The 27360-nt window shown below is 29.0% G+C and overlaps 2 protein-coding genes across 2 annotated transcripts in view; one reads left to right on the top strand and one right to left on the bottom strand.

Moving 5' to 3' along the window:
* Positions 1–1694: 1694 nt before the first annotated feature.
* On the bottom strand, positions 1695–19226 carry LOC119678279 (hillarin). The gene is made up of 10 exons (XM_038090033.1): positions 18627–19226; positions 15090–15231; positions 14725–14918; positions 3699–4250; positions 3193–3635; positions 2924–3132; positions 2592–2866; positions 2419–2532; positions 2193–2356; positions 1695–1956 (listed from the first exon to the last, which is right to left on the bottom strand). The coding sequence occupies exons 1-10, from the start codon at positions 18813–18815 to the stop codon at positions 1812–1814; spliced, it is 2427 nt and encodes an 808-aa protein (XP_037945961.1). The 5' UTR covers positions 18816–19226; the 3' UTR covers positions 1695–1811.
* A 1232-nt stretch (positions 19227–20458) lies between these two features.
* LOC119674081 (RNA-binding protein cabeza-like) overlaps positions 20459–27360 on the top strand; it is a 10842-nt gene continuing 3940 nt past the window's right edge. Inside the window, exon 1 of the mRNA XM_038085206.1 lies at positions 20459–20515. Within this exon, the coding sequence (XP_037941134.1) occupies positions 20459–20515 (57 nt within the window). The remainder of the gene's footprint in view (positions 20516–27360) is intronic.

Genomic DNA, 27360 nt, shown 5'->3' with positions numbered 1-27360 from the left:
CAAAATGTATTAAAAAGAAATATTTTATGAATAAAACTGGAATAAGTAAGCATTTATTGTGGTTTTCATTTTTGTGCTAGAGATGGTTTAATAAAAATTCATGTCTTAGTTTTTAAATTTAAATACTTAAAATGTACTGTATGGGCGCCACTATACTAGATTTCTGGAAAAATGGTTCTTATTTTTCCTATCGGTGTTATATACAATTATTGCTTATACTTGTATTTAAAATAGTACTTCGATATTCCACCCCAGTTTTCCGTATGATTACTTTTGAAAGTCAGATTCGTCAAAACAAACTATAGGTATTGCCATGTAACGTAGTGAAAAAAATAGTTGTCTTTACTAAACTCCATTGTCATACAGGCGTACCCAAGATATCCAAATCAGTCCCACATATGATTACAAAATAATATTTTGATTGATATTGATACAATGTCATGCATTTTTAACCTGTTCCAGAAAGGTGAAAAAGATACCGAAGAGGGATAGTCCTAGAATTTTAGATTGGTATTGAGAATGATTTTAAAGGTATTCATAAAGTCTACAAATTTAACTAATTTATAGACTGTTATTGCTTAAGTTTGCAGTTAATTGCTTTATCAGTTTTCATCAACAACTAATGTAGGTTAGGTTGGAATGGTAGATTTGTGTATTACAAGTCATGAAAGCATAATTAATAGGCCGTTGCGGTACCATACCTTATATAGAAAACCCAAACACCTGTTGCACAAACAGCGTTCCTTTGAGAAGAGACGATTTTCCAATTCAAGTAGACAGGAACCAATCTGTAAAGTCAATGGACTTGGTTGTGTCTTTAATTTTGTAGTATTACAGCTCTGTTAGGCCAGTTAGAAAAACTGCTTCTAAACATTGGAATCTTGAATTTTTGTGCCAATGATGGGTACTGACACATGAGTTAAAATCCAAATTCCTCCTTATTTACGGAGCCGCAATACTGACAAAATTCATGAAGTCATAATGCATGCTAGTAAGCAAGTATGATACGAGTAAATTCCGATACCATAGTGGTAAGTTGGTGCCGATTTAGTTGCAGCAGCTGACTTGTAGAAAATTTATCTCGTTTGGACCAAATAAGTTTTGTGGTGTGATAAGAATTTTTATCTGCCCAAACTTTCCATCATCAACGAAATTAAGAACAAATTAATGAATTAATTAAATGCTGACTTTGTGTGCATTAGTAAATTATTTATTTAATCAACACTGCATAGTATAAAATATGTTAAAAAAAATGTACAAAATTATATATAAAATATTATCTACATAAGTACGAATATAAATATGTTTTATTTTGGGAATGTGGCTACAATTAAAATATAAATATATATTACTAGTTTAGAAGGCATAACAAATTAATTAAAAATAACTTGTAATAACATAAATATAAGTCACACATTTTTAAATATATTACAAATATTATTTAATTTTAAAATGCAAATTTTTTTAATAAATAAAAAAATATGCGTTTTAATTTTTAAACTAATAAGCTGTAAATATTGCTTTGTGGTTCTTTCTAATAAAATTTGTGTGTGTTAGCACCGTGTTTTTTTCGATAATAAAAATAATAATTATCCACCTACATGGGATCCTTATTTCCTTCGATTATGTGTATATTGTTATATTATTTAAATTTTAAACTTTAGATAATATTAAATTGTTTATAAAAGTTTTGCTTATTACATATGTTTTTAATTCATACATTTGTTTAATATGCTTAATTAGGCTAAAATTACTTCATAACATTTATTTTGGGAATATAAAAGTAATAACAATTTTTAATTTATTCGAAATTAGTTTCGTTTCGAAGAATTTATCAAATATTTACAACAATGGGTCAGTAGATGTTTTTCACTTGTTGAATTGCTGTTATGGTGTGTTGGCGCACCTAATTCACGTGTATAAATATCTAAACCGTATTGGCCTTCCTCCGGAAAACTGCAACACACAAATACAAATATTGTGAGAATGGCAAAAAAATATACGTTTATATATTCTATATTGTTATTTAAATGAGTATTTCTGATCAAATTATAAAGTGAAATTTTTAATATTAATAACGTACATGTAAAATGCCTACAGTACACGAAAAGCATTTCGTATACTACAGAGTTTACCTCTTAAAATTGTTAGTAACTACAAGTGGACATATGGTATATGAGTAATATACGTACTTAATTATAAAAGTCACAATGTCATCGAGTGTGCTATGTGTTACATATTTGGATAATTTCTTCTCCTCAATGCCGTTTTTGTGCAACGTAGCCATAAAATCAGTCAACGGACGTGACATGCGAAATTGTAAATCTAGACTTCGTCCAGCAAATATGAGTGGATCCTGGCGAAAATGGAATGAGTAGAATTAAGATTATATTTAACTAATTATGAGTTTAGTTTTACCTGATGGGTTATTGGTATTAAACCAAATAGTCTTGTAGCTTTTGTTGGACCCCACTCACCACTAGCGCAATCAGGTAATGGAACCATAACTGTCTGCAGCTCTTCACAACAAATCTGTAATAAAATTGAAATGTATGTTCATTTTGTTGATGTTTTATCATTTCAACACTTACTTTAAATTTACAAACAGACTTAAACTTCATTGGCTCCCCAGTTAAGTATTCTTGCGGTGTTACAGCATTTGCAAAAATATCCAATAAAAATGCGCCGGAGCAAGGTGCATGTACTCGAAATGCAACTATATTGCCCACGACTGACTGCATAACAAATCGTTTTAATGAAACACTATCATAGGAGTCTTCATCGCTATCATAGAACTTTAGGTTGTAATGGAAAATTAGACAGCTTTGCATATCGGTAGGCATGGCTATACGCACAGTAGCTGCCCCTAACATAATATGAATTTAGTTATTCTAACATATGTAAATTTATAATTTAGACCTACCCGTATCATCTGTGAAAACAACTGCACCATAACCTTCGTCAGCAAAATGCAAACCATATCGAAAGAATAGAGACCGTACAAATGGCAAATTTTCGAATTCTCGCAATGTAATAGGTCGTTTAAGTAGTTGCCATTCTTCTTGTAACGGAAAGAATTCATAAATAAACTCTCGTGGATCCGTTAAAAAGTAATGATCATCATATTCATATCTACATAATTAATATGTAATAATATTATTTCTTTTTAAATGTTGCAAAAAATTAATTAACCTTAGACTGTCATTCTTGCCACGTCCTGTTTTTGGTGCTTCTTTGGCATTAACTAAATGACGTGCACCCCAGTTACATTGCACAAAACGCCAAGCACCTGCCACATAAACTGCATTCCAAGAATTACGAAAACGTGAATCCTGAAACTTGACGCCAGGTTGATAGCCAGCACTCTTAGAATAACCTTTGATAACCACACAATGCAGACCAGCATAACTGCACAAACGTTTAAATAGCACATGATAACTCTCTGTGCCATATTTAATTCCTCTTAAAAGACCCATAGGCGTGTCACCACGTAAATCATCGTCAAAGTGCATAGCATTTAAATTTTTGACCGTTATCCATCGGAAAATGGTGCGTGCTTTTTCAATATCTGTTGTACAACGACCCACCAACATACGCACTAAGTCAGTAAAAGTTTTCTGATCTTCTTGCGCAACCTACAAATTAATAATAATTAATAATTTAATGTAATAACAGTAACTATTCAATAAATCACTTACGGATATGGCTATGCGATCGACATCTTCGAACTCTATAGGATCCGTATATATTTGGAATTTGCTAACTGCTGGTGGTCCTGGTTCTGGTGCTAACATTGGATATTCTAGAGGTATTGTGCCTTCAGTGAATTCATCATCAAGAAATATGCTTTCATTTTGCATGTACTCCGATCGACGTGCACTTATTAATTCCAACATTTCACTTGACTGGCGATCGACTAGAGCTGCAGTCTCATAACGTTCATGTTCGAGCATTTTACGAGTAATGCTCTCCTTCTTTTTACTACGCCGTAATGTCATATTTTTTTCCAAATCCTCCTTTTGTTGTTCATGACGAAGTGTTAGTATATTTTGTTCATCGCGATTACGTCTTGAAGTAGCCAATTCTTTTTCAAATTTATGAGTTAGACGTTGTAGTTCACGTTCCCATTCATCTTGGAATTCAGTTTGAATTTTCCGATCCTCCTCTTCGCGTTTACGTGCAAATTTTCTATATAAATCGTCTTCTTCTTTACGATGTTTCATCTCCAAACGTGCTTGTTCTTCTCTTGCCTAAAAAATTCCGAAAAAAGTTTTTGTATTATTGACTGGATAAAAAGATGGTTTAAAATTGCAACAAAACAACTGTTGCAAATTGCAACATCTCACATGAGATGGCAAAACAGCTGCTTTTTTCCTTTTTTGTTTCGTTGCAAGCATATATACATGGATTTAGGTATAGCAAGATTGCAAGCAATTGCACGAAACTTTGCGCGTGTATTTTGTTGTTACTAATTGCATGCTCGTACAATCTGTGCATTTCATGCACCTTGCAATGAGTTTGCAAGAGATAGTGAATACTCCTATGGATTAAGGATTTAGCAAGCAATTACAAAAAACTTTGTGTGTGTATTTTATTATTATCCATTTCGTGCACCTTACAATGACTTTGCAAGACAGAGGGAGAAGAAATTTTCAACAGACACTCTATATGATTAGTTCACTTTTGGAAAAGTTTACATTATATTTTAAAATGTTATTGACTTATAGTTTATGTTTAAATTGTTATACAGTCTTTCATAAATATTACGGTTTAATAGAAAATTCATAATTGGTTTATTATTTTCTTATAAGTATTTTAAGCATCTCATTAAAGTTTTTATTTGCAATGGTGTGCTAACTTGACTAATTATTATTGTATGTTATGCTTAAGTGAACTAACTAAATACTGTAATTTTTGCTTTGTTTGTATTGAATTTGTTATATTTGAAATTATTGTAGAGCAAATAGTTTAGCTGCATTTTAGATAACAAACATATCTGATAATTGCATGCTTTCAGCTATGGAATACTGTACATTTGCTGACGCATGTCATGAATTTGAAATGGTCTATGGGCACAGACATAGGCCATGCAATATTTGCTTCTTTATAAGATTACATTTATTTTTTTTTCAAAAAATTTATTTGTTTAATATTTTATTACTAATTTGTTGAAATTAATTTTCTCATTGATGAACTCTTGCTGTGTTTTATCTGCACTGTGTATTTCGATGTTATCAATTAAACGTTTAATTAATAAATTTTTATATATGATAGTACATGAACACGATAGTATGACATGGTCTTTGAATATTTAATTATTCTGCATTTATACTAAATATATTATTTGAACATTGCACTGATGGACTAGCAAAATTCATGGAATCAAAATATCTTTTTATACGAGTTGATGCCACAATTACAAGATATTCGTTCATTTTTAATTGCAGATATTAATTAATTATTGCTTTTCTCATCGCGTGCTTAAATTTTTTTTTTCTAAATTACACATTCGTTCATTTTTTCAGTGCCAAGTTCATTGAGTTTTTTAAATAATACAAATTTAAAAAAAAAGATATTTACTATTTAATTCGAATTTGCTTACGAAGTTTTTGTTTCCGTAATATTTTACTCTAATAGTTCAAAAGCCTTTCAATGCTGGAACGGTACGTGCTATCTAAACACCGACTGTTAACGCCCACATCTATTATTTCACAGTCACAAAATTGTGATAAGAGTTTTTGTGAGAAAAAGACGCAATCGGAAATGAATCTGAAAGTGCAAAACTCGAACATTTTGAACTTTTTCCATTTTTGGTACCGCACAGGCAGCAATTTTAAAATTATAGCAAATGAAACTGAAAGTTTTCATTTGTTAGTTATTTGCAAACATAATCATAATCGAACGACTTTGGAAAATTTGAATATCGATATATTCACATATAGCGTAGCGTGATAAGATAAATTTTGAAAATATTTTATTTCAACTATGAAACAATAGCATCTGTATTAAAAACCATCCTTAATTTTTATTAGAAAAATATACCTTAGTTACTAGAAATATTGGTAAGATATGTAGTTTTGATAAGGTAAGGGTTTCTATAATATTTGTACTCCTATTTCAAGGATTCCACTTGAACCATTTTAATTGCTTTGACAATTGTATGGGCTTTTCAGAAAAAAACTTTTCAAGAAGAAGAATTTTTAAAAATTCGATCTCACTTAATCTTATTAGTTTCCTAGCTCTATATGTATAAAAACGCGGCCAGATTTATTTAATTGAAGCGCAATCAAACTGTCACATAATTTCTGCTTTTTTGAGAAGGGTATATTAAAGACTAACAGATACTGATTAATGTGTAGATACCTAGAGAATAATTGATATAGTTCATAATTGCTCATCTGTGTATCAATTTATCTGCTAAACAACTGAATGAGAGATACGTTGTTATGTCTACTGATCTTCCTCAGAGATGCATTACAGGAAAATACAACTTTTGATTTAATTTGAAACATATAAGGTGGTTTGAAGCTATTTCTTATGAAACATAAATCAGCCTTTCTAACAGTAAATAAATGTCAATATTCGGTTTAAATACATTTACAAGATTTAGGATTTCACGCAATACTTAAGGAGTAAAATTCGAGAGAAAAAACAAACTCATGAAAAAGGGATTTATAATTTATTTATTATAAGCTAATGAAGACAATTAAAAAAAATATCTTAAAATTTTTTTTTGGATTAGTTAGGTTAGTTTGATATGATTTTAGTATAATGAAAACGAAACTTTTATTATAGAATTTTTAAAAGATCACATTAACGATTCATAATAGGGACACGAGAGTAACTTAGGTTGCTCCACGCTAACCTTCGTAGGGCTATGAGCGTGACTAATGAAGGCTTGTGCTACCGTTTGAAAGGACATGGGCTTATGCATTTTTTTATACTTATATGAAAATATTTTATTTATTAAGAATAAAATATTTTTTATTCTTAAGAATGTGAACGAAGGATGTTTAAGAATGCCTATATGGTAATGACCGCGCTACCGAAAAGTGATTAAGCGTAATAAAAAACATAAAAATAAATATTAAACTGAACTTCCTTTACTATTTCACTATTTTACTATTAGAAATCTTTTTATCAGTTTTATGAAAGAAATTTATAAATTACCACCCCCATTGCCTGCTCCGCAACTTGGCTAGTCCACTGCGTTGAACTGATATATAATTTGCTAGAATCATTATTGTAATGCTTCTGATCTCATTCTTTGCAAGATTACAAGCCTTTCCTCCATCAATTACAGATTTTTAATATGTCAACATAGAGTAAAATAATTTTAAAAAGTAGTGAGAGATAATGATAATTATTAGATTTCGTTATCTTGCCAAAAATCTACTTGACCACAGCAGCGATGACAGAATTAAATGATCAAATAAATATTTCTGTCAATTTAAAGTTTGAACTTCTTAAATAAATTTTGTTGTTTTGTCAATGAATTTGACAAAAAAGTTCACAGATTATTCCTCCCAATTCCGCCAATTAATTTCATATAATAATAAAAACGTGTTACATTAAGACTGAAAAGTTTTCGGAAATTCTCATTTAAAATTCGCGCGCTGTATATTTTTCGATATTTTAAGTTTATGTAGTTTGGCAGCACTGTCCTTAATTACTATGCCAAAAATGAGCGCGATCTGTCAGACAGTTCGTTTACGGCAGCTGTTGAAACCAGTTCACCTCAGTAGTGCGTTGCGAAATGTTTTCGACGGTCGTACGACCGTCCTGAAAGGCTTTGTACCACTCATAAACTTGAGTTTTCGATAAAACTGATTCCCCATAAGCCTTTTGTAGCATTCGCAACGATTCTGCACACGAAATTTCGTTCGAAACACAAAATTTGATGCAAACTCTTTGTTCAATATTTTTTTCCATTGTTTTTTTCGCAACGCCCTACTGAGGTGAACTGGTTTCAACAGCTGCCGTAAACGAACTGTCTGACAGATCGCGCTCATTTTTGGCATAGTAATTGTGGTTAGTGCTGCCAAACTACATAAACTTAAAATATCGAAAAATATACAGCGCGCGAATTTTAAATGAGAATTTCCGAAAACTTTTCGGTCTTAATGTATGTGTAAAAAAAAAGCCACACGCAAGCATCTCAGAAATGCATTGCTATGCATTGCTATGCATTGCTGGCAGTATTAAAGACTTCTGCAGCATTTCGAGATACTTTCACTCTGCCGCATAATTTAGCAACGCAGTTTATATCGTTCAGCAGCTCAAATGCATAGCTCAAATGCAGAGCCTGCAACAGCCGGAAAAACAAGTGTCTACGTTGTGGTTATATTGGAAATTGCGATGCAATTGTTTAATTTCAGTTGCATTAAATTTAAATAAAAACTAAAAATACAATAACAAATTTGGCCGAAAGCTACTTTTGCAACATGTTGCATTTAGTTGTTACTTTTTTACCATTGTTTATACTCGTAAACACGTTCATACGAATCGTTAGTGTAATTGTCTGTGATATAGTCGGTGACTATGTCTTTTACGGCTTCCGTATTTGGTCATTTTAATGTACATTTACTATGCAATCTTTATATGCTTTTGCTTATGGATCTATTGTCCCGTCATATAAAATTGTGTATTTCAAATTATTATATGATTTTGAAATTTATCATTTCACTGGTATAATTTTAAATAATAAAAATTATGTTTTACTAGGAAATAATTATTATCTAAATCAAAGTAGTTCTACTGCAGTTTTATGATTGGATTTGTGCAATCACCTAAGGTTCATTTTTTAAGTCTACAAATTTTTATAACACATTGACTAATAAGTCCGTTAGACGATACATTGGCAGCAAATAGAAGAAGCTTTCAAATGATATCTGCCAAATTACAACATATTTAAACGTTTACTCATGTGGATACATTAGTTTTATTCACGTTACTTTTTATATTTTCAGAGCAATTTCATATCTTGATTTGTCATTGCTTTTGGACGGAAAACAATTCGTGCGAGCAAAAGTTGGGTTTGATAAATGATATCCGGATTCTGTCTTATCGAGAGAACTAATAGAATGTGAGAAAATAATAGAAACGTACCCATACAAATTCCAAATATGCCGAACGCGTTGGTTTTTAAACTGTAGCTCAACCATCCATCTGTTCTCTTGTGCTTCTAGGTACACAAACCTTAGTCCAATTGACCATTGGACACACCCTCTTCAAGTGGCTAGGTTTCTTTGTCTGTACCTGGGTTAATTTCAATTTAAATCCTACACATCCTTTATCTTTCCCTCTTCCCTTTTCCCTCACCCTTATCCCATACACCACCAATTCACAACTCAACCCATGTATTTGTCTTGTAATCGTTAGATGTTATCTGTTTTCAGATCCCTGCGGGTTACAACAACAAGAAGAACAACGTGTTGGTTGCCTAAGAGCGGTGGTGACTCTGGAAAACATTGAGAAAGTCCCAAAACTCATTTTAACTTCACAACTCATTAAATTAAGTTGTAGAAGATAGTTAGCTGGCCCCTTGAAGATTTAAAAAGAATATTTTACATCAAATTTGTCTATGAGAAAGCTCTTTTCGAAGTGGGTAAAGCATTTGTTGACAATTGCTATTTGGATGTTAAAACCAGATAAAAATAACTTTTTGTGTAGGTATGTAATAATGGACAAAATTTGAATCTACCATATCACTCCAAAGTCGAATCGGCGGTCAGCTACGTGCACAGCAACTTGCGAACCTCGCTCAAAACGGTAAAAAACATTATGACATCCATTGTGAATCGATTACCTTAAAAATTACCAGACCATCGACAGCGATTGCTATATGGAAGAAATCGGGCAACAACGACTCCATATGGAGAAACATAAAGTCCTCTTTCACAAAGACAATACGTCATATCACAAGTCATTGGCATCATGGCTAAATTCCACTAATCATATGGTACTTCGAATTGCTTCCGCACCTACCGCATTTGCCAGATTTGACCCCCAACCATTATTTCACTCGATAGCAAAGTGATACGCTTCCAACTGGATTATATCTCTTTGAAGCGATATGTATTTTGAATACGAAACTTTTGTTAGCAATTTAATGTTGTCTTGTAAAAAACGTAGTTTTTTTTTATTGCACACTAGACTATCTCATGTAAGTGTTTTATTAATTGATGTCAGAGATGATGCTGTTGATGGTGGTGAAAGCAGGTAATCACTGATGCTAATCGCATTAATTGAAAACGTTTATGTACTAGCATTTTAACAGATAAAATAGACAACTGTATTATACACGTATTATATACGTATTATATATTTTTACAAGCACTCATTAACATGCAATCGTTCATTCACTAAATAATACATTTTGAAAATCACAATTAAGTCAATCTGTTTTATGTACTTCGTAACTGAAGTGCAGTATTTTAATCTGAAATTACCGTTAATAATAAATTATTATTGGATCACAATTTTGAATCACATTTGTTTTAGCAATAAAATTAGATATTGTGCTACTTTTTCTGACTAAGTTTGTTAACAAAACTTATCAATTCACTTATTTGGCTTATATACTGAATAATAGTTATTCTGTTGCTGGAATAAATAATTGAAGAAATTAATAAAAATATATATTCGCATGAAGGCTATATATTTATTTTTTTGAGTAAATATTAAAAGTACGTTTTTTGTACTAGAAACACCTAAGGCATGCTAGAACTGAATACAGCCAAAATAACTACTATCACTATATCTATTAGAACAACGGCACTCAATTAATTATTTAATATCGTGGCTATCCTAACATTATTAATTTTTTTAAATATTTTCGATTATAATATTCTTTAATATTTTTAAATATTTTCCTATTTCAAATTGTGTAAAATAATTTTTTTTAATATTATTTCAGTATCGTGTAATTGTTTAAATTATAAATATTTTAGCAAATCTGCTACAAAAGAGCAAGTTGCTTTTAAAATTAAAATTAAAACTAATTTAGCTTATATTTGATGCAAATAGTAAGTCTACAAAAAATTTATGAATTAAAATTAACCACGCAAAGCTCAAATTTAATTTTTTTCCAACAAACAACTTTAAATTTTGCAAAACATTTAAACGAATTTTAATGCATTATCTTGTTTATTAACGTCAGCAATCTTAATGAAGTCAATCTCAAACATTATTAATGAATTATTTAAAAAAAATCGGAACATGTAGGAGTTATATTCACAATGTTGATATGTTTAGACATTTTTATAGCTTTATATTTTTGTATAATAATATGCCAAAATATTTATAATTTAACTTTAAAACTGATATATTTAAATAATCAAAATATACTGAGTTCTTATACACAAATTGCATCAACTTCGGGACAAAATTCGAAAAATTAAAAACTTTTATTGTTAGCTTCAGTTTTTGCGAGACCTACTAGCTGACAGCACACTTATCTGGGTTCCCGGTCATAGGAAAATTAAAGGGAATAAAAAAGCAAACAGTTTTGGTGTTCACTACATTCACTACACTGCAGTTCTCTCTGGTCACTGTTATGTAGGAACCCACGCAGAGGACCCATGCATTTCTTTTAATACTCACTCTTACAAAAAAAGTAATAATTAAGTAATAATAAATTTTCTCTCTAACCGCACAGCTTTGGCCTCCAGAAGAAACAAATTTATAAAGAAGTTCTTTATTGACTGTTAAAATGTTCATCAGTAAGTATGAAAAATCTGTTGAATAACTCAAATTTAACGGGACGGATTTAGTTTTTCTTTTTATCTCTTTAAGTTTCTTGAGAGCAATGTTGAAGTAAACCGAGGAAAAATTGCTGATTATGAACAATGAAAGATTATTAGCTTCAATTTTAGTAATTATCAAGAAATTTTAGTAATTATATGATAAACAGAATTCGGAGAAAAGTCTCACATCATAGAATCTTGAAAGTTATCAACATTAGCCGTAATTTTTTCTTTCAGAATAGCAAAAAAAGTACTCGAAACTTACAAAGAAAAAAGTATGAAAATAATACTCTTAAATCCCTCAGAGTTAGGTTTTATTCGTAAAAAAATTTATGTTTAAAATTTCAGTGCAGCCTAATCCAAAAATCAGTCTATTGTGAATATTTACTGAAAATATGTTGCAAAATTTCAGTTATCCGTTAAAATCATATGAGCATTTCATTTACAAATGATATAAAATAAATATATATAACACAACCAAAAATATATGTCAAAAAACAGCATTTAACATATTTTAAAAGTGATGCCAACTTTTTTTAACCAGACTTAATGTTGTTTTTTCACAACTCTGGAAGAAAAAATTACGGCTATTATTTTTTTATATATGTGTATATATAATGTATTTATTTATTTGTATAATATATGATGTGTATATAAAAAACACATAACATATATAAAGAGATTATTGTCATTTGCGTAGTAGGTTAACAGACAAGCAAATAATATTTACAAGAGTTTTTATAGGATACAGAAATTAAATGCATATAAGCAAACAATCCTTGGATTTAAGATCTAAAAATCTAATATTTAATAAAAGTTACTTGCTGTAGCAGTCAAATCATAAGTCTTATCGAACATTATTCGATAAAGATTGAAAGACTGTTATAACTGCTGGTCTGGAAAACCTTTAAATTTAGTTTGAAATTTAAAATACATCATGTTCAAACATTAACAATAAATTTATAATTGAAAAGTTAAAAAATTGTTTTAAAATTTATATGTTTCTTAATTTGTATAAAGTCGAATGCAATTGTAACGCTCACCTTAATAAAAGACTTAAGCAACAAACTTATTTACAAAAACTGATGTTAATGAAACTTTTAATGAACGCAAATCATTCAATCGTAGAATTAAACCTCTATACATATATGTAGTATATGCGGTATATGCAGTATATGTATTTTTATATACTGACGGCGAATGTTGTTCAAATTAAATTATGTTTTATAACAATATAAAAACAGAAAAACAAAGCAAAATAGTTGCACGCGTTGCATTAATTAAATATTTCCACAAAAACTTCGTTCAAAATGCAGCATGCAATAGCGTTCATTAATAGACAAAAACCTGTAAGTTGTGCTATGTAAAACTCCAACTGTGCAGCATAAAAACCTATTTGATAAATATTGCACAACCGCCTGATTTTAACTACCAATAGGCACTTATATTTTGACCATAAAATGTTATCCAAACTGATACCAGAAAGCAGCAAAGTGCTCGGTACATCGGATGAGGTTTAATTTCATTTCATGTTCTGCACTGAATCGTTTTTTAATTTACAATATTTACGTATTGAAGTCAAAAGATACAAATACAAATTTCTTAATAGCAAAATTTATTGCAATAAAAACTATTGAGTGAAATATTGTACTACTATTAAATACATGAGCTTTTTCTTCGTCTATGAAAGAATCGGTTGAGAAACTTATAAACTTCAATCAAATATACAATATTCTTTAATTTAAATATTTTTAGTAGTTCGTATAATCTTTTCTTCTTCATTTCGGTTCACTGAAAGGATCTCTCACTTAATAACATTCAGCCTTTTTATATCTTTATGTCTCCTTATCGTTTTTTTTAGTAGGTCTCTGTGTCTTGTTGTCATTGATTTGGGACTGAACAGACTTTTTAAGTCCTCTAAAAACCCAGTTCTACAACTTGTATTGCACTTGAAGTATCTGCTCTTTAAACAATCGTACAATATTTTCGTTTTTCAGTAATGAATTAATTTCTCGTCTTATTGGATCGGCTTATAGATTTGGCGAACAATTTTCCCTTTAGAGATCAGGTGAGTATCTTTCATCTAAGCTATTAATCGGATCTTTCTCAACTGTAAGTAATTACTGGCCTTATTATTGTTTTGTAGATTCCAAAGCTCATGCTTTGGAGAGTAGTCTAGATTTCTGAAGTCCAGGTTTTTATAATAACAACTGTTAGCTGCCTGCAGGCTGCTTTCTATTGTGCATTTGTTATCATTGGTTTTGTTGATTAACGTAACAAGATAGGTAAAGTTGTCTACAAGATCAAAGTTATATTTGCTATATGCAAAGTATTGTACCAGCTATATGCATATGTATCTGATAGTGTGATATTGTGGTAGTGGCACGGAGTTCTAAGAAGTGGTAAAATTCTAGAAAGCGTATTTATGGAAAACTTATAACATATAGCTGGTATGATTTAGTAGTTATATTCCCTCAAATTTCCAGGGAGTAAATTTCATAGTGTAGAGTTTAATACCTAAGATTATTTGATGCTGCATTGAAGAGTAACTTTTTCTAATGACCGCTCAAGAATCATTAAGGACTTCAAATCTTTTGAGACTATCAAGAGCCTGTTTAAGTAATCAAAAATCATAATAAATAGACCAACAAAATTTTAAAAAGCACCTACCCATGCCAAAGCAATAAAGATTTTAGATCTTATAAGACTATCAAGAGTCTATTTGAAGTCTACAAAAAGGATTTGTAGCCTTATGAGATTTTTATAACACTTATCGTGTTCATGGAACCATTTTAGTAGCAGCTTAAACTGGAATATCATTAATTGAAGAGCAAAAATTTAAAAAAAAAGGTTTTAATTTTTTTTGAATGGAAGAAGAAAAATGGCCTTTTATATATTTACATTGATTTAGATATGTATGCCGTTTTTTGTTTATGTAATAAAATTGATTTAATATCTACATATTGTCTGTGCTTACCAAATAGAAATCGATTGGTTTTTCACGCATTTTGTTATACGCTTTTTGTATCTCAGTTTGCTTGAGTGCATGTGCAATGTGCAGGGCGCTGGCATCGAAACGACCATATTTGTAGTCTGAATCATTCTGCGAAGGCGAACTGACTTCTCGGCTGCCATAACCATTTGGCGTAGACTGACGTGAGCCCAAAGGACCTGTAAGATTTACATTTGCATGCAATAAAATACACACCATATCAATTGAATTGTATTTTAGCAAATGTACTCGTATGCAAATATAAGGCATTCAAATTTAAATTAAATTAACAGCAAGTATGGCGACTTAATTAAAATTCACACGTTTTGCGTGAATTAGATTTTGCTTACCGTCGACTTCGCTGCGTGTACCGCGGATTTGTTCGTTAACATATTTGTTGGTGCGCGGCGCATTCAAGGCTTGTCTTATGCCCACAGATGTTTGATCTAGGTGACCTGGTCCGCTCTTTGGTACATGTGAACTGCAATAGACCTGTTTGAAAATAAAATAAATAAATCATTTGATAGTTATTTACATTTTATCAACACATTTTTTTAAAATAAAATAAATAACAATAAATAATACTAGTAAAAAAACAATAATAACAAATAACTAACAATTATATATATAGTATATAACAAAATTTTTAAGTATTGAAGATTGAGGACACAATTAACTAATTACTTATATTTCGGTAATCTTATTGAAAATGTTTACTATACTGTACTGTGACCATAAATCACAGTTCAGCTGAAGAAAGATTGGACTGGTGTAATATTGGTACAGTTGGATGCCGAAGAAGAGACCGACCTAGAAAGAGCTGGCTAGAAGATTCTGAAGAAGTTTTAATAAGCGATTGAAAAAACTTGACATCAGATCGAGTCAGATAGCAAGAATCGGTTAAGGAAGCACTGGTCCACCGAGCACCGTAATGCTAAGAAAGAAGAATATTGGTAGGGTGCTAGTATCCATTTATTATTTTACATAATGTTTGTAATTTTTGAGTATTCATTAATCAATAATATTTATATATACGTATAATATATGAGCGTAGTCAAGGAGACTAGAAAAATAAGGCGAAATAATATATATTATATTGAAAAGAGATCCTTTGAGCGAATAACTAAATGTAATAGTATTGACATGTGGTTGTTGTGGATCAATAAGATCAATTTTATAGAATTATGCAGTACTTTGATGATTATTATAGTGGGACGACTAATTTTTTGTTTTTCTGCTTTTTTTATATATGAGATATTTAAGTGTATAAGTATATTGTCACTAATAAGAATTATTGAAAAAACATATTATTAGGTAATTTAAGCAATATTGTACGTACAGATATTTTAAATATTCTATTCGTATTTTCATTAATTAATTAATTTTTACATCAAATGTGCATAATATGTAGGTGATTTTATTGCAAAATAGTCGATGCCCGCCAAATATGGCGGAGCTGTTTAGACCATTTTGACTAGCGCCATTTTGGGATTTGCGTAACTTTGTTGCCAGCCATTCAAAAATTTTATTATTATTAGTAATGACTCGATTGCGAGTTACGTATTTTTATAATCCACATATATAATTTCAGTATTAATTTAAAAATATTTTGTATAAACTATAAAAGGCGGAACAGGAAAACATAATATTCCTAACAAACTGTCATGATAACCATATTGAATGTGGCACACCGAAGCGATGTTTTAGACTTGAAAACAAAATTAAGAGGAAAATATTTGCAAAGGTAATTGGATTGCATCCATTTTTAAGAGATAATGAATAATTTGTTTATATAATATGTCTTCAGACTTATGTTTAGGTTTTTTAAAATCTTTTTTTAAAATTGAAAGTAAAAGATAATTTATCACTTTAAATAAAAGAAGTCAAATAATATTTAATTTTATCAATTTTTGAACCATGTTCTATGTCATTGAATCAATGTCTAGTGGACTGTTGCTTCATTGGCATAATAAGTGATTATATGGATACTAAGAAGACTTATTGAAACTCATTAACTGTATCTAGAAAATAAAATGCTTTTACAAAGTTAACGCAAGGATCTGTATTGTAAACAGATCCAAACAACAAATAAAAAATGGATCTTCAGTCAAAGTAAACACTATGGATGTACGTAGAGGTTGTACGCCTAATTCCATTGTATCGATCAGTAGTTTGGTGAAAAGCTTTGAATAAAGGATACACAATTAATAAACTTGGTGATATATAAAGGTCTGTAGTTTTACCGATAAAAATGATAAAATCATCCGGAGAGTGACATTCAACAGAAATATTACTACGATTCTACCCTCAAAGAAAAAGTGAGCAATTGGATCTTTGTTAAACGGTTCCGCTACAATTTTTATGGAAGACTTCCAAATGGATTGCAGTGCAGTGGCAGGTATATATCGCATTATAGAATGTAAGATATGTAAAAATTTTATCATAACAGTAACATTACAATGTAACACGCGGCGATTTCGCAGGCTCGGTCATTTCGAAGAATGGATGACTATATTTATTCCAGCGAAAAAAGTATTTATGGTAGCAGTTGGATTAAGTAGAGAAATGATCTGCATCGGACTTAGTGGTCAAATTGAGGAGGTACTAGTCAGGTTTAACACACGAGACAAGAGAAAGCCTCGGACCAAAACTTAACAACAGGTTGTTATGGTCAAGTAAGTAAGTAGTTATTTCATAAAAATATGAAATATATAAAATTTTAACTAAATAAATTTTATTAAATAAGAGTTCAATCAAGAGTTCAATAAATAAGAAATAAATTTAATATAAAATTATTATGGAATAAAATATGAATAAAAATATTCATTAACCTTTTCGATCTCGTCTGAGCGAATCGTGGGGTAAAGGTAGCATGACTTTCTCCTTATTAGGTTCCTAGATTAGATTCTATACACAAGAGAGAGTAATAAAATCATGCAATATATAATACCTCTACAAAAGAATAGTATTGAAATTTAACAATTAAAAATAAAACTATAATTAATTAATGCAATTATTCTACAGCTGTTTTATGATTCTGTTATAATATAACATAGCAAGTCAATTGGTTAAGTGTAAATTAATAAAAACATACAAGTCAAGTACGATTTTGGGTCAATTGGCTAATGAACGCTGACTCTAAGATTTAAATTTGGCAGGGCATGAGTTCAATCCTTGGTACCTGCAGTTTCAAAAAATTTTTTACGAATAATCAAATACATGAAATAATTTCATGTCCACTGTTGATGGATATTTGGCAATACTCGATACAGTTGTATGGTCAGTCAAAAATTCAATTAATTAATAAAATGGTAATGCTGTAATTTAATGCTATTCGAAATACAATAGTTTATATTAAGAATTAAGTTTCTTTCATTAAAACCGCTATTAAAAATCAATTTAATATTAAGGCCGTATGCGAGTTCGAGTAAATTGATGCTAAATTTAGGGAAATAGTAAATTATGTCGGTATGGCAGCGAATGTTGGTATTTACCAGAATTTCGAATAAGGTAAATTAGATAAAAATTAGATAAATTAGGTGTTACCATTGTGAAAATTTTATAAGGTGTTTAATAAATAGATAAATAAATTTGAAAACTTTTAACCAAAAATAATAAATAAGTGCAATAAATAAATAAATATTTACATAAGTGCAGTGCAAAAAATCCCTAGGAAATTTCAATTTACTTGACCTAAATTTACTCGAACTCGCACAAGGCCTAAATAAGAATTATAATTTTTTTTAAACCACATAAAATTTAAATTTTTACCATTATCATTTATCGATGTATGCAATATAAAATGGAAACCTACTTATACTTAATTATCATATACACATAGGATTAAATATACTAACTTTATTCCATAGATATGTTAGATGCCTTACCTCTTTGTCATCCTGCTTATGTTGATTGTTGAAATATGTTTTTAAGGTTAATTTTGTTCCACAGTGTATGCATTTGAAGCAACCCGAATGGAAGAATGTGAAATCTTTAAGTGGACCCACTCTATCAACTTGGTATACTGTTTCATTGCATCGCAGGCAGGTGGATTCGTAGAAATTCGACCGATACATGTTTGGTGACTTCAAGACTGATTTTACATAAATTTTAATTGAATTATTTGAATTTTCTTTATTTACTTTATTTACTTTATTTGCTATATTATTAAATATTTTGGCTAATTTCACTTATATGCGTTTTTATTAATTTCTATTTTTCTCACTTATTTATTTCTATTTATTTGGAATTTTCACTTTATTTGACTGTTTTTAGGTTAAATGACTTGAGGCGCATATTGGGTGATTTGTGGTAATGGAATGTGCGCCAGCGCACGTTTTTCTCGTTTCTTGCCAAAAACACAGTTTTTAGTTAAGACTTTTGCATGATTTGTTTGTTTTTGAATAGCCAAATGTGCATGTCACGTGAATCCCGACTTTGCTGGAAAGCGTTTGGTTTTCATGAGCAACTGCAAAAATATGTAAAAAAAAAACTTTTATTAGAAATTTATAGATAAGTAAACAAGTAGAGATAGAAAATTTCTATAAAAAATATTTAAAAAAAATCTTTTTTTTACCTTTAAATATAGTTTTAATAGAAACTGAGTTTTCAATAAAAATCATAATAAGCATGGATATAAATGTGTATTTTTATCAAGTTTTCTATAAAACACAGAAAATTAACTTAGCTTTTTCTGATTTTATGTGGGAAGATGATGCTTATATTTGGTGTGATTTGGTTATATGTCAAGTTTAAAGTAAATCTATTTATATACTATAATAGAAATAGTATATATATTAATATTAAAAAATTTATTATTAATATTATAAAAACAGAAAATATCATTTTTATAAATTCAATGTATGGTATATGTGTAAATAATTATTATTTTCTATATGCTGGTATTGTACAGTACTTTAAGAATATAAAATATCAGATATCAGACAGAATTATTTTACGTGAACAGCAGATTGTTTGTAAAGGCTTTCTACAAAGTGGAACTTCATTCCAACCAAACAAAGTTAAAGAAAAATGAGACTTACCCGATACTCACTGCAATACCCTACATTAATAGAATTGTATTATTTCATTATAAAACACAGTTATAGATATATTTAAATATGACCTTATTTAAAAGATTGGATAGGTCATCAGAAGTTAAACATTTCATTGCTCTGATTGATGGTGCAGTGTATTGCAGACGTGATTTTGTTTATAATCTACAAATGATTTTTGAAGATTTTTGAAGAAAACACAAAATTCTACAAGCATTTAAAGTTTCACAAACCACCTTTAAATAGGGCTATGGCCTTTTGGACATAGCCTCTACAACATTTAGTCTGTAAAATCAAAACTCAAACCCGTTTTTTTACTGTGGGGTTATACTTCTCTTTAGTACCTTCCATTTAAGTTCAGTTGTATTCAAATGCAATAAGAAATAGGTAGGTAGAGGCAACTTACAGTTATATTTTAGATCAAGATATACAGAAATCAATGCATTATAGAAATACTTAAGTTTATTCTATTATCATACATCTCACTATTAGTTTTTAGAAAAATTATATTTATATAAAGAGAACACAACAAAAGGGTGACCTTTACACATGTTTTTTAATTTATAATTCCCCCGGATAAATGTATATACTGAATATAAAATATCAGAACAACCTAGTGTATGTGAAAAGAAAATGAATATAGCTAATTTAATAAGACGAATAATATGCTTAAATATATACTTAAGGTACCTTCAAAGAAACGCGGTACGGAACGATATGCGGTAAATATAACTATTACGTGAAAAATCAAAAAAAAAAATATTACGTACTATATTTAAAATGATGGACCTCGCGATACAAGGCAGTTATTTTGGTAAAAAAAAAGTTAACATTAAAAAATTAAATATAAAAAAAATGCTTCACGTGAAAAAACTATTTAAAAAGTTTTTTATAAAAAAATTTTACAAACAGTTTAACTTAGTTATGTTATATTAAACTTCTTTGATTTCTAAACTAAGACATTTTTGATATATTTAGCAAATTGATTGATATATTTATGGGACTAACTTGAGCATTAGTACTATTTTTTGTTAATACTTAGTTTAAAAAAATTCAGGGTTTAGTATTATATTATTTTTGACAAAGCGCACACGGCGTGGCTTATAATATTATAAAACAACATATATTTATTTTAAAGATAATAAATAATTTACAAGCTAATATAAATAATATATTTAACTATACGATATCTTTTTATATATTATGCCTTTCGCTTTTTATTTTTGAACATTTTGAAAATACGGATAATTACTAATTTTACTAGCAAACTAATTAACTGATTTCAATTTTAAAATTTAATTTCTTTTACCTAAAATTATATTTCGTTGCATAATAAAATAATATTACAGTATATTACTTGAAATATTACACTTTTACTTAAAATTGATCTTTTGCAATTATTTAGATTTGGAGCATAAATAATCGTAAATAGCAGGGCGTAAAACCGAACAAATTACGTGCACTTCGAAATAAACAAAAGACTTAGGAAACAAACTTTTGGCTACTGTAGCGTGTTACATCATTAAATGGATTGTCTAAGTATTTCGTACTAATTATTTATTTTAATTTTTTTATTTACTCAGCTTGAAATGCAACCAAAATTAAAAAAATATTTTAGCTAAAATTATTGTAATATAATTATTCAATTAAAAAAGGGGAAATGTGAAAGTTATACATTTCACAAACAAAACAAAATAAAAAAATAAATAATTTTAAACGTTCGCTAGATATACAAAACTTCCCAATTTTATTTAAAAAAATATAAACAATTAAATATTATATTAAGTTAAAGCATTTGAAATAAAAATATATTTTTATTTTGCTCAAGTCATTACTGCATTTTAATTAATATTATTTTAATTAGTCATAATGAGCATCTTGATGTATTAAAAACGTTTTGTCGGCTAAATGGTATTTAATCTGGTCATAATTAACTTGGCTTTATTAACTCTTTATCTACTTAAACCAAAAACAGTGTTGTAAATCTCTTCACAAAAGTTGATTTGCAATATTATTTCTCTGAGCTGTGGATGACATTACAAGCAAATGCAGTGACATCAAAGTGCAACAATCTCAACATTCCCAGCTATTTGCAGTTGTATTTCAATGCATATATAGTCTCATTAACTTTTTTATTGTGTATAGAAAAATAATTACTTGATTTCAACTGCGGTCGAGGTCATTGGCAACTAAGCCGCCAGTTTGTCGCTTATACTCGACACCAGAAATGTCGTCAGCAGCAGCAGCAGAAGTAGCAGCATCAGCAGTCATCACGAACCAACAAAGTCCATACATCAAAAGTCTTGAAACATTACAAAAATAAAAAGTAACACTTCTCCCTACATTTCTGTTTGTTTTTTCTGTTTTCGTTTTTAGCTTTTATAGGTTTTTGGAAACTTTTGGCTTGTTTGTTTAGTTATTTTCACATGGCGTCATAGTTCAGGTCTTTTTACTCATTCGGATATACAATACTTGCATATGCGAAATAAATAGAAAAAATTAAAAAAATTTTAAATATATGAGCACATTTTTCATCTTTCATCTTCATCTTTCACACATAGATATAATGTTTAATTTTTAAACTTTAACTTTATCATCAAGTTTATCATTCTTTTTTTGATTGTTTGTTTGCCGTTTTATTAAAATTCATTAACATTTCCTCTGGTTGCTCAATTTGATGAACTCGGTAGTATACAAAAATGAAAGTTTCTGCCTCTTACCATCTTTAATTGACACACAGACAGCTGCGCACCATCATCTTAAATACATTGACCAGAGAAGTGTAAGTTTTATATTGGCTTGTTTATTATACTAGTTTGTGGCCGATCTAAGAGATTCATTGATCGAATATTGTTTAACCAAAGTTGGACATGTTAGCAGATATGTTAAATCACAGAAAATGATGACAACACCGCTTTACAAAACGCGTGGTGTTCCAAGAAGACAAGTTTTATTTTCAGATATTTTGAGAATTTTGCATGTAACATGTTGTAAAAATACTTAAAGTTAAAATTTTATTAAAATGATATAATGTTGACTTTTATGATAAACGTGTTTTAGTTCGAGCTTGGAAAATGACATTTTGATTTATAAAATGTTTATATAAATAAACATTATAATTGCTATTAAATATTTATGTGAATTATATATTAAGCTGACCATACTCGAAACAGCTGTCTACTCAACCAAAAATTCAATAAATTAAAAAAAAATATATAACATTTTTTTTGCTATAGTTCACTACTTCTTGAAACCTCTACTATATGGAGTAATTCAAGGTAACGTAGTTACGATCTTCTCTCCAATCACTCTCGATTTTTTCTTTCTTTCGAGTTTGGACATATGTTAATGTATTGCAAGCATAATGTATAGTTTCAGTCTGCCCTTCAATACGAATGAACTCGATCAAAATGTATTTATTTATTCGAATATATGCTTTAATATTTTGAATAAAATATCTATATAACACATTTGAAATAAATAAATAAAAAATGTAAAAGTATAAAGAATATTATATTAAGAATATTTTATTTTAAAGAATAAAAATTAATCAAAATTTCTTTTAATCGTCATAATGGTATCTCTGCTTGTAAGAACTTTAAGTGATCACTAAAAAAACTAAGCATATAGTATATAGTTTTTAATATTGTCATGTATATTCACCTATGGAATGGAATAACATTGACTGAAAATTACAATACAGAAAGTATGATATATGGGGATGGTGAATGCCTTACGTTTTAATGAAAAGAAAAATACCAGAAGACGAAAAAAAAAGAAACAAACGATCATGAATGGAATAGTTTCAAGAAGTTATTACGATACATAAGATATATGAGAATATTGAAGGCCCTATACTACTTTTCTACTGGCTTCGTTAGAACAATTGAGTTACTTGAGATTTAAATAATTCAAGGAATCTCAAGTAAATAAACTGGTTTAACAAAGCCAATGGAAACATACTATAAGCTTAAGTTAGAAAGTTAAAACACAACAGAAAAAATAACAAAAAAATAAAGAAAAATAAAAATACTTCAAAAAAGTTTTCATTTCCAGCAACAGCGATGCACACTATCGCTATAAATAAAACTCCGATCTGGTATCGCAATGGACCTTACATGGCTTTCTACGCGTGGCTTTTATGGTCTATAATAATCTAATACCTAATATCAACTATAATAAATCGAATTTATCAAATTTTAAAAATAATAATAATAAGAAACAACCTAAAAAGTATCGAATTATCAATACTATACCTTCTGCTCAAAAAGTACTCGGATTTTGTTGTTTGTTAACTACAGAAGGTATATCAATACTATAATACTATGAAATAATAATAGATTTCAGTTAGAAGACTGAATTGGTGACAATAATAGAGCGCGCTTAACGGTTTATAGAAATTCATCTTCATCAAAATTATTATTAATTTAATAATAATTTATTATAATTAAAATATTATTTAAGAATTGTAGATTATCTTTTCGATACGATATCATTTAAAATGCAATAAAAACATTATTTTGTAGAGTTTATGTAGCACCTGATTTATTGTCTATTATAACCGAATCAGAAGATTCAGAAATTCTGCTATGCAATCTGATATTCTAGAAAAAATTAGCCTTTTAAAAAAAATGTATTTATGATGATTAAATATCAGACATGCGTTTAAAACTTGACGTTTAGGAGTATTGTTAGGGTATATAACCACAATAATCGGTAAAACGATATATGCAAAAGCACGATTCTGTCAAAGCAGCAAAAACAAAAACAAAAACAACATATAAAAACTCATTAAAAATGAAATATAAATAACACTTGCAATCATGTCATGTTTAACGTCATTTGTCATCAAGCATGACAATGATAAATATGCCAAGAAAATTTTCTACTTGACGAGGAAGATACTTAACCGATGTTAGTTTTAATGCAAAAAAAAAACTATATTAAGTTAAAAGGAAAAAAAAATTTCTTACCGTGAAGAGTGCACACGTTATGCAAACTTTGTTTAAAAATTGAAAACAAATCAGTCAAATTTATTCCAGTGGAAAATTTTATTTTATATTTTCATAGGCAGTAAATCGTTGCAAAACTGTAAATGTGTGAAAAATGAATAAAACACATAATTAACAAAATAAGAAAAACTATCTGTCATATTTATAAATTAGGAATGAAAATTCGTCTTATCAACATTCACAAAAACAATCACATATTTTCCACATAAGATTTAAGTAATTATTTGGATTATCCCAAAATTATTTGACTAATTTTTTCACAGTCAATAGATTGGTTTGAGATTAGATACAGTTTTCATTTTTTTTTTTAATTTCTCATTATTATTTAATTAGCTTAGCATTATTAATCTTATTGGCCGAAGTACAAAAGTGGCCTTATAAAGGTTTATATTGATGTTTAGTGAATGATTTCTGATCAGAGGTGGGTGTCAGATGTTTCAATTACAAGTTATTTTTTGCTTCATCTGTATTTAATGTGTGGGAAAAATAGGCGCCTAATTTGTACTGAAAAATTTAAAAAATAGAATCTCAATTGTGTTGTATTTATGGTAGCAATAAGCGCAACCGTATTTGAGAAAAAAAATTTGATTTTCTGTCACATGGTATATGTTTAAACTTTGATAAAAAATAACAATATTGCTGTATTTCTAACTTATGTAAAAATTCAGTATTGTAAGAAAATAAATGATAAAGGCTATATTTTATATAGTGAGATCAGTGGAAAAAAATTTATATTTCAATTTAATTACATTTATTTAATTTTCATTGGTTTCTACCATTCTATTGCATTAGTTTACAGTCAGAAAATTGTCCGTAGAAAAAGTCATTATTGGTAATAAAAACCTTGCTGATTCTACTTCACAGCTTGTTGAGCAATATGGGATGTTGAAACAGCACACCTGCCCCAGTGAAGTAAAGTATTAGCCGAAGTAGACTATATATATGTGTTCTTTACCAAATTTTGCATTTCTGAAGTTCTTCTTTTGTTCCAGTTTGACCAGATCGATATTAGATATTCTCTAGGACACTAGTTGCCCAAGTCTCTTCGTTGACATTGGTTTATAGTGGTCTGAGTTTTGAATCGTATTGCAGTGATACTTTTTTATGTTTCACTTTTATAAAGTTTTATAGAGGAAGATATATAGTCGCATTTTGTTTTCTTTTAAGTTGAATAATAGCAAGTCTCAACTTATAGATTCTCACATTAATAACTTTCTCTGCATTTCAGCTCCTTGGCTTCTAATAAAAGAAAAAGTATATTAAACAAATAAGCCATAATACTCAAATACGCCTAGTACTCAACAACAACAAAACTACTACTGACGAAGAATTATTAAGTATTCTGTATCCAATTCGCAAAATATGGTCGGATGGACATCAAATCATATTTGTATGCTTTGTCTAATCCACAAAAAGAGTAATCCTGCATTTTCCACCAACTTTCATGATATCAGTCTTTAAAATATTGCATATAATGTAGAATGTCAACAACTTTAAAATTTCATATCCCGAGAAGTAAGCTCTATATATCGGTGTATAGCGTAATTGTAAAAATTGTTTAGGGCAGGGTACGTGTTCAATCTTAGTACTTATTTACGAATAATTAAATACAAGTATTATATCCAAGACACCTGACGATGAGTATTCGGCAATGCCCAAAACCTATTTGGCTGTATGATCAACTAAAAATGCAATTAATAAGAAACATATAAAAAGAATTTTTGTTGTTATAATTCACTGCGTTTCAAAACTTCTCTAAAAATTTAATAGAATATTTAAATTTACTGCTATTCATTGCCTAATCACAGTCTCCATAAAATTGGAATTACACCCATTAATATTTTGAGATGGTTTTTTGTTTGCTAACTTCTGTACTAATTTGGTACAACCTTCAATAATATTGTTGCACTTACTTTTATATTAGATAAAAAAAAATGTGCATAATACCATATTATATAAAAATAATAAAATATGGATTTTATGATATTTTTATGATAGAGTTTTCTTACATCATTTTCAAATCGAAGCACTTTTTCTACTTCGAATGAAATGAAGCAGAAACGTTACCATAAAAATAATTTTGGTTCATATTTGATGCCCATTTCAACTTTTCTATATTTTATCTCAACGTCTAATAAATTTACTTATTAGCACACCATAATTATTATATTTTTTTTTTATACAATATATTTAACAGCGAATTAAAATTTTAAAGCCAAATTAATTTATGCAAATTAGTTAATGAAATGACATAAGCAACTTTTTATGCTTTCGGCCACATTTGTAGACGATTTAGACTTTCAGTTTCATTTGAGATGAAATTTTAAATAATTAATTAAAGAAATTTCAATGTATCTACTATAATAGTTGAGCGCGTTTTGCTGTAATTTTCTTAAGTGTTATAAATTAAATGAGATAAGAGCAGAGATTGGTAATTGCGACAAATCAACTCAATACAATTCACATAACAACGATTTTTATCTGTTTGTATCTGTATCTTTTTTCTAAATGCTGGTTATATCATCGTCTTATGAAAAATCGCAAAAATATTTGCA

This window comes from Teleopsis dalmanni, chromosome 2, assembly GCF_002237135.1.
Source record: "Teleopsis dalmanni isolate 2A chromosome 2, ASM223713v2, whole genome shotgun sequence".
NCBI classification, from domain to species: Eukaryota; Metazoa; Arthropoda; class Insecta; order Diptera; family Diopsidae; genus Teleopsis; species Teleopsis dalmanni.
This window is presented reverse-complemented; position numbering and strand designations above follow the sequence as displayed.

Excerpts from the sequence above, each read along its gene's own strand:
- LOC119678279 (XM_038090033.1), bottom strand. The coding sequence starts at position 18,815 with ATGTATCGGTCGAATTTCTACGAATCCACCTGCCTGCGATGCAATGAA. Across the intron at positions 3,133-3,192 it reads GGCAAGAATGACAGTCTAAG|ATATGAATATGATGATCATT; the intron begins GTTAATTAATTT and ends TTAATTATGTAG. Across the intron at positions 2,867-2,923 it reads TGTTTTCACAGATGATACGG|GGGCAGCTACTGTGCGTATA; the intron begins GTAGGTCTAAAT and ends ATATTATGTTAG.